Here is a 17,174-nt window from a genome sequence, read left to right on the forward strand (position 1 = left end):
GTAATGATTTTGTTACAAAAACAATTGCTAAGGACTGGGTTAAGTATCCGTTAAATTACTCCGAGTAAGGCAGTATGGGACCTATTATTACCTATACCTATTATCATATAGGTATGGCGAATAGGGATGATGACAGGGTATGAAAATTTAAAATCTATTTAGTCCGTCAGTTGGGTAATGAAATAATATTATACATGTATTTTTATTTTATTTTGTCATATAATAAAGCCATACTTAGATAAAACGAATCAAAGTTTAGGGGTGGGAGTTAATTACGTTTTTTTACCTATAAAACGTACCTAGAAGTGACGGCACGCGATATTTCAAATTGATATATCGTCGAAAGTATTTGTTTACGTAAGAAAATAAAAAAATACGTTTAAAATATGTTTTAAAATAATCTACAAGACGGACATTAAAATAAAAATTCGGGTGACTTAGGTATAAATATGGATAAAATTATATGTCCCGTTAAAAAAATAAAACGTACAAAACCGATCAACCAGATCTTTAATAATTACATTATTAACATACAACATAATATATTCATAATTTACAATAATAATAATTAATCTACGAAAAAATTGCTTCACCATTAGGTTCAAATTCCTTCAACATAAAAAATGCAATTAAGTTCAATATTTTATACAGATACTCGTTATTTGAGCGAAAAATGAACTTTATAGCTTTAGAGAATCCAAACGAATTTAAACCTTAAAGATGATAAAGCAATTTTATAGTGGATATTACAAGCTGCACAGTGCAAATACAGCCTCGCTTGTACAATTAAAATTATGTCTTATAGACAGTGCATAGAGTTGTTTTTAGGATAATTTTAAATGCACGTATTACCTTTTTCTTCGTGTACGTACATTTTAGGTTTAAAATCAGATTTAGAGTTATTCTCCATAACCCATTATTTAGTTTTAAATAATATTTAATCTTTAAAATTTCCTTCTCAATAATTTTGTGACAACGAAAATCAAAAGGTAAAAAAATGGCAGGACAATTTTAAGTGAGATTTCTTATAAAAAACTACTATAAAAAGCCATTCACTAATTTTAAAATTACATCTTTATACAAGCCTTCATTAATTTCTATTTAAAAAAAAATGTATTATAACATTCCTTCCATATTAAAAATAAAACGAATTAAATTTATACAAAAATAATATTTTTTTAAACTTGAGGTTTACTAGGTTATTTTATTCGAATATGCGCATAATAGTTACCTATATGGTCATGCGCAAGAGTTCACGTTCACTGTAGGCTCACTAACGCCATCTAGTAAAGACAAGACGACAACTTTTGTTGTGTCTAACCACCGTATTGTTTTATAGTTTTTTTTTACTTCCAAAGTAATTTTACAGGATCCTTTCAAAATTACTTGACTGAAACTTATTTTACAATATCATAATTGCGTTATTTATACTTAAAATAAGATCACTTTAAATTTTTATGTAATTCACATTTACTCACATCAGCACCCTTAGTACGAGTTTGTTTTATGTATAACGAGAACGCGTTCAACGCTTTCATTGGTTGGTTCATTCGCACCGGCCAATCAGAGTACCGAACGCGCTCTCATTTCATTTTCGTATCAACGTAAAGCAAACTCGTACTAAGCCCTCAATTATAGAGGTAACAACGTCTTCTGAGTAAGAAGTTCTAACTTTTTACTCTTCCATTGCATTAAAAAAATAGTACCAGCTCTCAAAATTATGCTGAGTGTAACATAATAAACGCAATTCTTTGTAGACGCTGATTCGCGGGCAGTTAAAAACTAAGAAGAATTTTTTTATGTAATAAGCCGGTAAACTAGCAGACGGATGACCTGATGGTAAGCAATTACCGCCGCCTATGGACACATGAAACACCTTAGGCATTACAAGTCCATTGACGACATTTTGGGGGTTACGAATTTAAGGGTTGTTGGAAACCGGGGATTGGGAACGGGGGGTAATTGTTTTAACAAATGCATGATTTGAACCAGCACTCACAAAGCTTTGCATTTACTCTGCTACACAATGTTACTTACTATATCCTCAAGTTTTCATAAAACTTGATATTCTCATTGTTCTTCGTGTAATTAGAAAATGTTTAGACATCATCTAGGACAAGCCAGCGGTGTTTTTCAGTTTTGACTTCTTGCTGTAATATAGGTGTGCGCACGCGCACCTTTACTTCCAAGGACCCGCCCACTGCTCGCCTGCCGTCGTATAGCTGGAACGTAAAATGTCAACATTAATATTTTGTGAATGTTTTTTTTTTTTTTAAGGGGGAAAATCAACTATATCTGTCTATAATCGCTTTGGGCGAGGCGAAGGAGAGTGTCAGACTCTTACTGACTAAAAACCACCCCGTTCCTACTCCTGCTTTTCTAGCCGGAGCCCCGGTAAACCCGCTAGGTAGTTCAATTACACATTACTACAAGTTAATATGGAAAAAGGTAGTTTAGATCGTTCAAAATAGACAAACATACAAAAAAAATATTAATTTGCATGAAAACTGAACTTTACTTTCCTAGTTCAGAACATAAATAAATTAAATAACAAAGACAATGACAAAAGTTAATGATCTAAGTTAAAGGCCTATATCCACAGTCTATTTGTTTATTTATTTATTTATTAAAGGTATACCAAAAGCTTCTGTATTAAGAGTATTAAGTGTAGTAAATACATATAAAATAGTTTTGGGCTTATACCAAATTACAGGTTGCCCAACCGCCAATTACAGGATAATCAACAATCTTGATTTAACCAGCAATCTTGATATTAGTAGGAACTTATATCAAAAAACTTTCTTTACTAGGTAAACCTAACAACAGTTAGTAAAGAAAGAAAGTTTGAAAAGACACCTTCTCAAATAGAGAAGGCTGGAGCTCAAAGTTATTAATTAGAAGTTTTAAGTTTTGTACCCTTAGTACGAGTTTGCTTTACGTTTAAAGTCATCGAAACGAGAGCGCGTTCGGCGCTCATAGTAAAGGTACAGGTTTTAAAACAAAAGTAACTAAACAACATACTTCATAAGTGAAAATACTTACAGCAAAAGAGTCATGTAACGTAACAGTCTCCTGTAGCGGCGCGAGCTTGACATTGGCGGTGCCGAGCAGCGTGTCGCTCCGGAACCAGCCGCTGCAACAGAGGACTGACTCAGCGCACCCGCCGCACCTGCGGGACACCGCTACACATGCCACGAGCTACCCCACTACAAGCTTATATATACATGGAATCACTCAAAAATCAACGTTTATATGGACATATTAGATACACGCATTAGGCAGTTGTCCCACCGGCAACGATGAACGAGTAACGAGTAGAGCTAGAACTAGAAACGAGTTAAGCGAGACGTGGCGAGCGAGTGTGTAGTTCTGATATTTGTGTAGCTCGGCTATAAGCGAGTGTGCGAGTGAGGCGGGCGATTACTCGCACTACGATACGCACTGTAGAGAAATGACCACTGGTTGCTCGCTCGGCGTGAGTTTTAATCGCTTGGCGAGTGTCGCCGAGCGACTGTTATCTTTCATAGCTCTTGTCGCTCAGCGACAAACTAGTGAAGCGAGCACTCGCCGGCAGTGTGAACAGTCAGCGATCAACTATTTGTATATGCATCTCTTTTGTTTACACGGAAAGTATATCTATTGTACGTTTCTTGAGCGAGAAAATAGCCGATAGTTAGTCGTTCACTCGCCGTTGGTGGGACAACTGCCTTACAAGCACAAGATGATGAATATGAATGAACATCCCACTACACATTTACAAGTAAAAACATGGAGTGAGAATGAGAAAGTGACAAAGAGAAGATGAAATGAAAATGAACACTCGACTACATACAAGTGAAAAGATGGAGTGAGAATATATAATAATAATTGTTTATATCTATACCAACATCCAAATTACGTCAAGTTCTGTCTCCTGAACTAGGCAATGCCTGTATCTCAGGAGGCAGTACCTTTCCATTATATTTTTCAATGGAATGATATGACAGATGACATGGCAATGAAATGATGAAGTGAGAACAAAATAGTGAAATGATAACGAACAGATGAAGTAAGTAAGAAGTCATAGAGGAAACCTAGAGAATTAGAATCATTGCACACGGACGGCACGGACACTTCGAAAACAATACGAAAGTGCTGTAAGCGCGCTGTCAGCGCACAGTCCGCACGCTTACAGCCTTTTTGTATTGAATATAATATCATACTATATAGGATTTATTTTTAAGATATATAGATCTTACGACATAAGATTTGATATATGTATAAATGGTAAAATAAACCTTTTATTTTACAACATCACACATTCATTACTTAACTGTTAAAAAAAAGGTAAATTACTATACTAGTCTAAGGCATTCCAAATGCACTATATTTATTAACGTATTTAAGAAAAATAAGAAAATATCTAAATCGCTATCTTCCACACTTACATTTAATGATTACTTAAAGTTTTCCTTAGTACCGATTTTCTATCGAAAACAATTGCTAAGGACTGAGTTAAGTAACCATTAAATAATAATGAATGTACGGTGGTAAGTTTATAAAGTCAAAATGTAAAAATCTTGCAATTCAAACCTAATAAGGAACTACATAATTATAGCAAAATTATGTACAATTTGTATTTATTTTAAATAAAACAATCTAAATAAAGGTACAGCCCACTAGGCAAATGGCATTTAAAAAACAACCAAACGTTTTCAAGAAAAACGGAAAAAAATATAATTTTGACATTGAAATTTTTTTTGCAAAACTGGTAACGAAACGACGGGGATTTTTGACATTTTATTTAAAATGATGTACTTAACGTCTATGCCAATTTTCAGCTTTATGCGAATTATATCAAGGTCAAATGTCTATCTTGACCGGACAATACGTAATTTTGCTCATTCTTTTTTTATTGTTACTGTCTATTTCTTACAAAAAATATGTACTAAGGAAATAAAATACTAAAGAATGATCGTTAGTATTAGTATAAAATAAAGATAATGAAGTTACCAATGAAAAAAGCTTTGGGAAAGCAACATGACCTCAAATAAAACTCCTCCATTCCACTTACCCTTTACTCCAGACCTCTAGTTTGATGCCGTATCGCTTGAACACTCGCTGGCAAGCTCGGTTCCTGGTGATAGCGAGAGGGAACACCGCGTTGTATTCAGGACTGTTCGAGTTCTTCACTACATCTGTTCTGTCTGACACCGGGGCTTCCTGAAAAGAGAAAATGGTGAAGTTATAGTTATTTAGAATTAAACGTCGTTTGTAATAACTAAGACTATGATTAGCGCAGTAGTTGCGCAACGTGTCGCTTTATATTTTTTTACAAAGAACAATGAGGGCTAGAGCCGTTTATTTTTTGCTTACCAGTACCCTTAGTATAAGTTTGCTTTACGTTTAAAGTAATCGAAACGAAAGCGCGTTCGGTGCTCTGATTGGCAAGAATAAATCAACCAACCAGAGCGCCGGACGCGCTTTCGTTTCGATCTCGTTCAACGTAAAGCAAACTCATGTTAAAGATACAGAAGGCACTAAAGTAACGTCAAATCTTTTGGTCCAATCACTAGCTATTAAAAAATGGATGATCAATTGTTTGACTCTAACTTATTCTCAACTGGACGCTACATGAGTGCAAATAGCAAGATTTTAAGACTTAATAATATATTATTCTAAATATCTTTATAGAACAAAATAAAGACTAACCTGTGGGAACGGGAACTCGAATCTGACGTAGGTATCAATGTCCTTAGCAACGTTGTAAGCGATGCCTCGCACGATTGTCAACTCTAAGTCGTTGACACCAAGGTCTGTATTGCATTGTGTGATCGAAAACTCTCTTGTCACGTAGTGGAAGTTTGGTAGGCCTCGGTTGTTTCTGAAATATAAAATTTATTGTGTTTTTATATGTAAATAATAGAAAAAATATTACTCTATTTGTATATAACACTACCTATCAGATTCTTATTGGGGTTCAAACCAACATGAAAATGAAATATACCCAAAATTAATTGAACTGTTTAAAGTAAATAGACAAACACACCAAAGACTGACTGCACGGTCAGTGAGGTGATTGGGCAACTGTCTGCCGTACAACGTGTTCGATTCCCGCCCGGAATAACGCTTCGTGTGATCCACAAATTGTTGTTTCGGGGCCGATTGTCATGTATGTATATCATGTCATAAATTTCAAGCACGAATTCTGAACTAAACTTTAGCTTTAAAAAACCAATATCAAATAAAAAAAATACTCACAGCACAGCAACCCTCAACACATCAAGATCTTCCTTCACCCTTTCAGCAAGTTTCTCATACATCTTTGCTTCAGCAACATGACCCATATTCTTGCAGTGTTTCATATATTCTTTAGCCATTTTCGCTTGAGACTCCAACTGGTTTATGAGGCTGGTGGACCCATCCTCGTTAGTCCCGCTTACCATGGCTCCGACATCCACCCATCCATCATGCGAGACCCCTGAAGGTTCATCTGTCGAAGAGCTGTCAAGAAGAGAACTGTCTCCAGACCCCTCTCTCCTGAAGTCATTTTTGTTGAGGAATTGAGTAAACGGTTTGCGCATTGTTGCGCTTAATTTGCGCAAGTCGTTATTCTGTTGCGCTAAGTTGAAGCAATTTTGATAAAGCTTGTTTATTAGAGTTGTTTGTTTTAAAGAGGGTTAAATGAATGATTGTTGTTGTTATTTAGGAACAATTACAAAAAAGATATTGGCTGTTTTAGGATTTAAGTCATAAATAGGTTTAATAGCATAATATGTTAGTAATTAAAAGTACCCTTATCCAACGAGCATGCATATATAGACAGAAGACTGTTGATGAAGCGTAAGAGGTATGTAAGATTCGTAGCAATTGGAATTCCATTGTCTTTGCCTACCCCGGGGGAGGCAGGCATGGGCTTATGTAAATGTATGTATGTTAGTAATTGTCAAAAATAAAACTTTTATTCAGCGACTGCTAAGAAAATGTTCTTTCAAAAGCCAGTTTAGCTTGGACTATGAGCGAATAAGCTTGTATTAATTTAGTTTCCTTAATAACACGCGTCTTACAACTAAAATACTAATAATACTTACGCTTTATTACTCGTTGTGGGTCGTGGCAGGGCGGGCAGGTTGCTCAAGTCTATGGTCTTCCCAGCCTTCGCGGCTTCTATTAGGGGGTCAAACCGTTTCGCGTTTCTGAGGTACTGTAGCGCCATGTCCACTTCGCCTGTAGACAGGTAAGTTTCAGTTAGTAGCTAGTAGAGTAGACATTTGAGTAGTTTCCCTAGACAATCATTTTTTTATCGAATTTTCAATACAGTAAAATATTCAAAAATTGTAAATTACAATTACATTTCCATTCATACCTATACGCTAGAAATAAGTCTGTTGTTTGACGTAAAAATCTGATGACGTCATTACGCACTATTTCATACAAAATTCGTAGAAAATAACGAAATAGAAAATTTTGATGTTTTGAAAAATTATTAAGTTTAACTAGTAGGATTTGTTTGGATGTCTGAATATTTGTCCGTCAATCACGCTGAAACTACTAAACGGATTTTGATGAAATTTTGTATACAGACAGAGTATGAGCTGACTAGAGTGATAGAATACTTTTATCCCACAGGAACTGATGCAAAGCCGCTGGCAGAAGCTAGTTATGTCTTCCCAATCCCCGATTCCCCAACTTCCCCTTAAATTCCTAAACCCCAAAAGGTAGGCAACGCACTTGTAACGCCTCTGGTGTTTCAAGTGTCCATGGGCGGCGACGATTGCTTACCATCAGGTGATACGTCTGCTCGTGTTCAATAAAAAAGTTAATAATAATAAAGATTAGAAGTTTACCTTTCTTCTTATGCAATAGAGCTGCTTCCTTGAACTGCGTCTGTCTCTTGATGAGTAGTGCGACTATTTGGTCCCGTCGCGCGCTCTGTCCAGTGCTGGGACTGGGCTCCGACGGCGCCGGGGCCGACCGCGCCGGAGAGGGAGACGGCTGCGGCTGAAAATGAAACGTGTAATGTGTGACTCCAGCAATATAAACTAAATGGCATCGAAGCGCTTGTCTAGCAACAGGGTAGATGACTTATCTTTATTTTAAGTCCATCTAGTAGATTTTGTCTTAATATTAGCTACGTATTTTTTAATTTCTTACGGAAACAAATACTTTCGAAGATAAATCGACCTGAAATATCCCGTGACTTCACGTCTAGGTACATTCTATACGTAGAAATTACGTATTTGATCCCACTCGTAAACTTTGATTACGAACATATAGTATAGAAAACTTAATATATGGGATTAACACTAAATGATACGTCGAACCAAAACTGTTCTAATTACTAGGTGCACAAGCGCTAAAATGCTATTTAACTCATATCAAGGTACCTAAAATTAAACATAACTGTCGAAAACAATTTTTTTATGAATAAAAGATATACATATCGCCATACTCAGGGTCATTTAATGGTTACCAATTGTTTACGGAACAAAATCTTTACAAAAGAATAGTTTAAGTAACCATTAAATGCCGCTGACTGCGATAGTTAGTGTTGTGTTCATATCATGTAATAAATGATATTTATTTTTGCAAATAGGTTACAATGTAACTCTTTTCCAAATTCTTGTCAATACTCACAGCATTCCCAGTAGGTAAGGGTCCGTACCCCGCCGGAGCCGGCAGTTCCTCGACATCGATAGCATGGCCGGCGTCGTGGCGTTTGATGGCGTCCGCATACTGCTTGATGATCCTGTTCATCCGACGGGCCTTCGACGAGTTACCCTCCTCCTTCGCTTTTTCTTCTTGTTTCTGTTTTTAAAAGGTATTATAAGTTTTTAAACTGACATGGTCACTAGTAATATCATTAGAACTTAAAATGGGATATTTGCTATGTTTATTCATTCTTATGAGATTTCGATTTTTTTTTTTTATGGAACACACCGGTAAACTAGCAGACGTATCACCTGATGTAAAGCAATCGCCGCCGCCCATGGACGCTTGAAACAGCAGGCATTTCGGCAGTGTTGCAATCGCCATGATCACGGACGAATTTTTTTAAGGGGGAAAATCAACTATTGTCTTCTCTCGCCAGGGCGAGGCGAGAAAAGTATATGTTAACTGGAATATATGCGGGTGGATGTTTATAAGGAGATAAATTCGTATACTCCGCTACTACCGCATATACACAAAAAGTAATAAACATGGTAAATATCCCGTTTTAAGTTCTAATGATATTAAAAATATTATTTGTGGTAAATCACATTCATTTGACAACAACTAGTAAGGTTTGAAATATTCCACTTTAAAGGGGTAACTAAACTTTATAGCTATACTAATAAGGTTGATATTTCATTGACACAAATTCCTCAATATTTTACAAAACCACAAACTTACTTTAAAAGCTTCCAGCCTCTGGCGCAGCCCTTCTCCCAAGGTCTTCGCCATTATCAAGCCTCCACCTCCACCGCCACTCGTGTCTTCTGCCGGTGCTGGTTACAGAAATAAAAAATATTTACACTCTTTGGTGAAGTAGTTCTAAACATGACTAATGTGTAAACGAGAAATTATATTATTATGATTTCCGATTTTTATTAGTCAAAAAGTAGAACTATGTCATTGCAAAAATATTTTGAATAAATAAACATATTGAAAACACTTTCTTCTTATGTGATAATATACTATTTTTTTATAAAACTATCGTGAAAGGGTCCACGCGCAGACGCGATTAATGCAAGCAGCGCGACGTCGCCGCTGATGAAGAGTGACTCGAAACTAGTAGAGATTTTCACAACGTATTTACGTGAGGAAACCGTTATTTTTAATTAACATACATTTCCATATGTAATATTTATCTAGTTAATGATTACTAAGTATTACTTTATACTACTTAAGATCATCAGCATCACACTTTTTACTTATTTTCAATTAACAATAATTACGATACTCTACTAGACGCTTACCAGAAGAAGTCTGCATCGACTCCTGCCCCTGTTGCCCGCGCTCCTGTTCCAAAGACGCCCTGATCATGTCCACGGTGGGCAGCTCACTGAGGTCCATGGCCTGGCCACTCTTGTGGGCTTCCACCACCGTGTCGAACTGCTTCGTCACCTTCAGGAAGCCAAGAGCCAAGAATTTGTCACCAGTCTTCTTCGCTGCTAAAGCTTGTGCTTTGAATTCTGCTTGGCGATCTGGAAGTAGAAATAGGGTGTCAGAAAACTGTACAGTTAGTAGGAGTTTGCTTTACGTTTTACGAGATCTAAACGAGAGTGCTTTCGGTGCTCTGATTGGTTGGTTCATTCGCGCTGGCCAATCAGAGCACCGAACGCGCTCTCGTTTCGTTTTTGTTCAACGTACTATTAGGGTACGGATGATTATTATAATCAAACTTGTAAATTTTTTGGTTTGGACATTTTTTGAATTGTTTTTGTCGATCAGATGGAAAAAGTGGTATAGCCAAACGCGAGATAATGGCGCACAAACAAACATACATACAGGTCAAACCGAGAACCTCCTCTTTTTTGAAGTCGGTTAAAAATATCTTTGGTGCATAAAAAAAGAAGAATAATGAAAAAGAAACTGAGACCAGGACAATAATTTAGCTTTCGACAAAATAAATCATCATTATCAACATAAAACCAAAAAATAAATAAATTTAAAAAATTAAAAAACCCGACTGCATAAAAAACACTTTAAATAAAAACTGAAAAGTAAAAAATAAGCTTAGTCTAAAAGTGTAGATAGCAATGCTATTACCACAAAATTAAATAATTTCATAATCAATACACAAAAAATAATAATCTTATGCGAAACATAATTGAGTGTAACAGTCGGGACCCATATTGAATGATTTTAGTCTAGTTTATTTAATGGGTCCCGACTGTTACACTCAATTATGTTTCGCATAAGATTATTATTTTTTGTGTATTGATTATGAAATTATTTAATTTTGTGGTAATAGCATTGCTATCTACACTTTTAGACTAAGCTTATTTTTTACTTTTCAGTTTTTATTTAAAGTGTTTTTTATGCAGTCGGGTTTTTTAATTTTTTAAATTTATTTATTTTTATTTAACACTTTTTAGTTAGTTATAATACGGCTATGTGTTTCTCAAGATTTCACCCGCGACACGAGAGAACTACTTCCAATACCAAGATCATAAAAAAGTAACACACGTCGATCTAGTTATTTTAGATTGATTGCGTAACATAAAGAGAGTAAAGGAATTAGAAAAAGAAGAAGGATTAAGGGCAGTAAAAATTACTATTTACAAATTTCGTAAACGGTCTAATTCTTTAAAAGAATTTTCGTCGTGTGGACTATTAAATTTTTTTTTTTTGGGTCTTTTATTGTGAGGGGTTTTTGTCCGTAATAGTATTAATCCTTATCCTTTTAAATAGTCTATTAATTTACTACATTAAATGAAGATAAAATTTGCTCTTTACACTGTTTCAAAATTTCTACTAGTTTTATGTAAACGACTATCGTACTTTTATTATCAGTTTTCACTTTTAAGTTCAGACACCGCTAGTCAATCGCGTCGCGTAGTACCTATACGAGTATTTAGTTTGGATAATAAAGAACATAATTGCACATAGTATTTTTTTCTATATGTCAGTGATATACCATTTTGGAATCCTCATGATGAGCTCTTTAATTTGATACCCATATTGTAGCAAATAAAAAAAAATTTTTTTTTTACTCTTATCTAGGGCGCCTCACGGCCGCCATGTTGGTTTTTGTTTTACGTCACATATCTAAGAACACTTGGGTAATTAAGACGAATCCAACGATACCCTGATTGTCGAAATCCATCAAGCCGTTTCGAAGAAATGAGGTAATAAAGAATATTAGGCTCATACATACAAGATACGCGCGAAAAACATAACCCTTCCTTGGCAGTCGGGTAAAAAGAAACTCACTCAAAATAATCTGCAACTCTTTTTGTCTTTCATCTCCTGCACTCTGACTGGGTTCTGGTACCGGAGTGGGTTCAGGAGGGCTGGGAGGGCTCGGTTCAGGCTCTGGAGGTCCCAGGTCTATCAGAGGCTGTTCTGGAGGGCTGGGCTCTGGAGGTGGTGGTTGGGGGGCTTCTGCTGCACCTGCTGGCTTCCCCACCGCAACTGGAGGAGGTATATCCTCATTTTTGATTGGTTTGCCCGCTTTAGCCTGTTTTAGTAAATCTTGTAACGTTTTTAAACCTCGTCCAAACCTGTAAGAATAAACGATTGTGTTATTGGAATTTTGCATTATAAGTACTGTTGGACACAATAGCTGAAAATAATAAAGTTGGAGATATGGTACTCTTTTTTCTTTAAACACGTTAGCGATGCCGCGGGTAATACTTAGTATAATGTACTTGTGAAAAGGAGGTACAAATTGTGGAATATTTAAGTACGTATCAAATATTAAAAAAATATATATTAATACGTAATTAAGAATTAATCTTTACTAAATCTTCACGAAAGCACTTAAAACATCATCATAATTATCGACATCCATATTCACACTATGCAAACAAAACCAATTTATTTATCCTCACACATTTACAACGACAACTTTCCCCAGTATTTCAATAAACAAAACAAAATGGCGTTCAATTCGAGATGAAACGTAAAGTACCTATTCACTCAGGGCTAATGAACGATGTCTAGACGGGAGGGAGGAGGAGGGAGCAAGGACCTTTCCAAAATTACTTCCATCTCTCGATTGCACTCTACGTGCACTTTGGCTGTCTACCTCAAAATCTAATAACTATACATATGTAAGTATGTGGAGATACCCCTTTTTTTTGTTGACGGGGGAAACCTATGAAATAAATAAAGTATGTGGAGATACCTAGATGACTAATGCTTAAGGAAAATTAATTTTGACGATCACGTAAAGTTATAAGCGGTTGCCAAGAAATGTATATTTAGGTCCGCAAAAAAAAAGGATTTTTATAATCTTATTATTACAATCTTAGTGATCTGGTCAAAGAAAATATTATGAAGATTACTATAATATAGTAATCTTCGTAATAATATATATAAACTATAATATAGTAATCTTCATAATACATAACACCTTCCTAAATGTATACAAACAGAATCCTGTGACGTATTTATGATAATGAACAAAGGGAGAGAAATGAACGATCGTGTTATTTCGATACCGTGCTTATAAAGTTCAGTAACTGAACGGTTAAATTAATTCGCTTTACACAAACATTCCTTTGTTTGGTAAGCACACAGGTTCTTTGTTCCCACTTCTCAGGTCCTGAGCAGAGGAAATCAATAATATCTCAATTATAACAAAAAGTTTTTGATAGCAGAGTGGAAGTGCAGTAACTAAGAAGTGCAACTTTTCTTATTATTTACAGAGAGCTTCGTACGAGTTTGTTTTATGTTTAACGAGATCGCAATGACAGCGCGTTCGATGCTCTGATTGGTTGGTACATTCGCGCCAGCCAATAAAAACGCCGAACGCGCTCTGGTTTCGTTTTCGTTCAACGTAAAGCAAACTCGTACTAAGGGTACTGAGCGCCGAACGCGCACTTGTTTCGATTACTTTAAACACAAACTTAACTCGTAATAAGGGTTACTGGTTGGTACTGATTGGTTGGTTCATTCAAACGGGCCGATCAAAGCGCCGGTCCCAATACGGGTTTTTAGATTATTATCGACAAAACGTCAAAACAATAAAGTTGAAATTTAATAAAGAAAGACAAGGAGTAGATCGTTTTGCTGGTCACTGTACTTAGTAGACACAAGCTAAATATAACAGGTATGATGAACTGTGAGCGCTAATTAGCATATTTCGCGAGTAACGTTAAAAAGTTTTAACATTGAATTATGTACAAATCATAAACTAAGACTAATAAAATTAGACTTTAAACTGCTATTTATAAATATGGAAAATAATCATATCGATGGTTGAAAAACTAATTGATCTAAGTGACAATTTTTTACGATAATAATTTATATCCATACTCGGAATCACCGAATATTCTCCATATTTGCAAACAAATGTCTCTTAAATCAATTACCTTCTCAATCGTCGATATGGAGGGTTCAAAAACAGATGTTATTCCAAGGTTGCAACAGAAATGATTTCCTATTTCCGCCGACACCTAACCTAACCTTTACAAACTAACGTATACACTTAAACTTTCTTCAAGAATCACCCTCTCCCCTAAAGTAAACACAGAAATACAGACCAACTTTATAATACCTAAGGATCTTACCTTCTAGCCCGACTGCTTTCACCATTCGACTTGGCATTCTTTTCAGCGACTGTGTAGTTAGTGATTCTGTCCTGCAGCAGGCTGATGGTACTACTGTCGGTACTGAGTGAGGCTCCAGGCGGTGGTGGTGCGGGGCGTGCGGCGCGGGGAGGAGGGGATGGAGCTTCATCATCATCTATCGCTAGGGATTGCAGCTCGTTGAGCAGATCTGGGTCATCTTCGTCTCCTGAAAGAAGATTAAATTGATAATACTATTTTCCTACAGAATGTGAGTAATAAATGCCATGTCATGTCTTTTCAGATCTGCTACTTATGTTAGTCTTTTTTTATGGGCGGAAAATCATCCAATGACTTCTCCCACCTTGGGCGAGGCGAGAGGGAGTGTCAGACTATTACTGACTAAGAACCACCCCGTTCCTACTCCATATATGTGGTGGTCTGATGGATTTGAGTTGCGCAGGGAACGCGACGCGCCGTACACACTGGTAATTTATATTATTCTGAAACTATCTTTTGTACTTTCTTCGTTTCAACATGACATAAATTGAAATAATAAATCTAACACTAATACTAAAATAAACTTAATACAGGTCTCTTATTACACCACTACACTACTCCTCGTCCATCACTTACCTGAACCCTCATCATCAGAAGGAATATCCTTCAAGCTCTCCGCTATCATAGCATCCAAGTTTGCCGCGGGCACCGGAGGAGGTTTCCTCGGCTTCTGTCTGTGGCCACCACCACCACTGATGGCTGCCAGCTCTGCTTCCAAGTCAAAGTCATCGTCTGACAGGTCCAGGGGCTCATCATCATCATTTATGTCTGGTATGTCTAGGAGACCAAACTGTGACAAAGAAATTATTGAATGTTATTGTAGTTAGTTTTTTTTTATAATTGAATTACTATTATTATAAAAATAAGATATGATTTACATGGTTATGCATTCGTTGGAAAGGTCTCGGGCTCCGTGAGGTTTATAGCAAACATAATTTTGAAAAATTCAACAGAAAAATAGGGAAAATGATTGGTGGCGAAATGGAGTTCACTGGGTTTGTTAGTTACTAATAATTATCATTGTGGCTCAGATTTTGACTGCCAGCAATAATCTGTTGAAGGCAAATCCTCCACTAGCACCAGTAATTTTTGTCCCCCATGGTGTTTAAATGTGTTAATGATAGTGGTTACTTTTTGTTGTATGTGTTTTAAATTAGTTTTTTTCTAATAAGGTCAAAACAGAATCAAATTAGAAAATAACATAAACAATATTCCCATTAGCTTTAATATTTGTAGGATATTTTGAAATTAATTGCTATTAAATTAACTGCATATGGCAATAGGCTCACATGCATGCATATTGCATGGAACTTGTGACACAAGTGGTGAAAAGTGGATGTACATTGTATAGTGGCATTACATGCCGTAATGTGCACCACTACCTTCCCCTTTGGGGATAAAAGGTGTGACGTTAAATTAACAGTACATTCATACTGTAAACTGTAAACACTTGTTTAGGTACCTGTTTATTTTTAATTATTATGTCATGACTAGGTTATACATTCATTATTTTCGAGTGCTAATGACTAATGTCTATAAACAATTAAGCAATAATATATGTAGGTTAATAATAGACCTATTTTTACCTCAAATATAAGAAAGATATTTAAATAGGAAAAAATCTAATTATAGTTATACAATTTATTCTCATTTCCTAGAGGTAATTTAGCAATACTGTATGGTTTGTGTATAGGTACATTGTTATACATTGTTATTTGAGTTGAGGCATTGCACTGAGCTCATTAAATAAAATAAAATTAATAAATTACTCATTATTTAATGTGTGCTAGATAATGTTCTTTTACATCATAACACAAAAAAGATTAAAGTGTTTGTTTAATAGAGGTAAAAAATACGATTTTAATTAATATTATTATTCACTGCTACTTTTTATGATTATAATAATGACCAGTCCTAGCTTTAAGAATTGGTTATTTTTTATATTAATTAAAATTTTAGTCTGTGCAAAAAAAACTTACTAGCAGTTTCTACATAAAACACATAATTTAATCATATTGTATGCAGGAAACTGGTTAAACTTAGGTATATAAGTCAGATAAAATGTTAGGTTCAATGGTAATAGTAATAATCTGGATTATTCCAGAATCCAGAATCCAGACAACAAAGGACTATGTCCTTACAGACTAATTTATCAATTGAGACCATAAAAGAGATTGTATCATTATCCTACACATGTAACTAGCTATTTTAAACCAAACATGTGCTCATTCCTTAGATAAAAGATAATTTAGCAGCCATTTCCTTGTTCTTTTTTCCTCATAACACGAAACTTTATTTAAATTTCGATCCTAGAATTGTTTTAATACAATCTATGATCGAAATTTTAATGGAAGTAACTATGGTCACAATAAGGAATACAAAAGGCGGGATTCCTTACGCTAAGATTTCAGTTTATAAATAAAATAACAATACTAAGGAAGTCTTTGTTTACAAAACCAAAATCAGCTGATAACATCTTAAGATTAACCTCAAACTACTATTTACTATTGTATAGCAACAATGACATGTTCCTATAAATAAACTAACTGTAATCACAGTAATAGAACCGGACGAGACCCTAAGAAATTATGAACGAACAAATAATCTGCATGACTCACCTGAGACAAATTACTCCTATTCCCGGATCTCGGCTTTCTAGACATTTTGCACTTTTAACTAATAATATCCACTATATTCTTCACCTAACTGCGTAATATCACTTTAATGTTATAACGCTATCAAGTTTTAATTAGGCTTAAAAATAATTTCTCGCGATATTACTTGTATTTTGTCTGACACTGACTTAGAAAAACAGTGGCTAGAGATGCGGAAGTGATCAGTTGATTGTAATCTATTTGACAGCTGATAACTCGATTCAAAATAACAATCGCCTAGAAAAAAATCGTTTTAGTCGAT

At 35.4% G+C, this 17,174-nt stretch overlaps 2 protein-coding genes across 4 annotated transcripts in view; one reads left to right on the forward strand and one right to left on the reverse strand.

Annotated features, from left to right (window-relative positions):
• LOC118273121 (endonuclease/exonuclease/phosphatase family domain-containing protein 1) overlaps nucleotides 1-17,174 on the forward strand; it is a 262,956-nt gene that overhangs the window by 178,279 nt on the left and 67,503 nt on the right. The gene's annotated exons all lie outside the window — the stretch shown is intronic.
• On the reverse strand, nucleotides 494-17,087 carry LOC118273457 (coiled-coil and C2 domain-containing protein 1-like). 3 transcript variants are annotated; one of them, XM_035590435.2, is made up of 14 exons: nucleotides 16,877-17,087; nucleotides 14,835-15,048; nucleotides 14,202-14,427; nucleotides 11,899-12,188; nucleotides 9,939-10,166; nucleotides 9,373-9,467; nucleotides 8,617-8,787; nucleotides 7,827-7,980; nucleotides 7,071-7,206; nucleotides 6,241-6,519; nucleotides 5,692-5,863; nucleotides 5,054-5,202; nucleotides 3,043-3,169; nucleotides 494-2,222 (listed from the first exon to the last, which is right to left on the reverse strand). In XM_035590435.2, exons 1-14 carry the CDS (start codon nucleotides 16,919-16,921, stop codon nucleotides 2,100-2,102), a joined length of 2,409 nt encoding a protein of 802 aa, XP_035446328.2. In that variant the 5' UTR covers nucleotides 16,922-17,087; the 3' UTR covers nucleotides 494-2,099. The 3 variants fall into 3 exon arrangements, with proteins under 3 accessions (XP_035446328.2, XP_050552153.1, XP_050552150.1); XM_050696196.1 differs by having other exon boundaries at nucleotides 6,241-6,483; nucleotides 16,877-17,086; XM_050696193.1 differs by having other exon boundaries at nucleotides 3,043-3,133; nucleotides 16,877-17,085.

Source organism: Spodoptera frugiperda, chromosome 1 (assembly GCF_023101765.2).
Source record: "Spodoptera frugiperda isolate SF20-4 chromosome 1, AGI-APGP_CSIRO_Sfru_2.0, whole genome shotgun sequence".
Classification (NCBI taxonomy): domain Eukaryota; kingdom Metazoa; phylum Arthropoda; class Insecta; order Lepidoptera; family Noctuidae; genus Spodoptera; species Spodoptera frugiperda.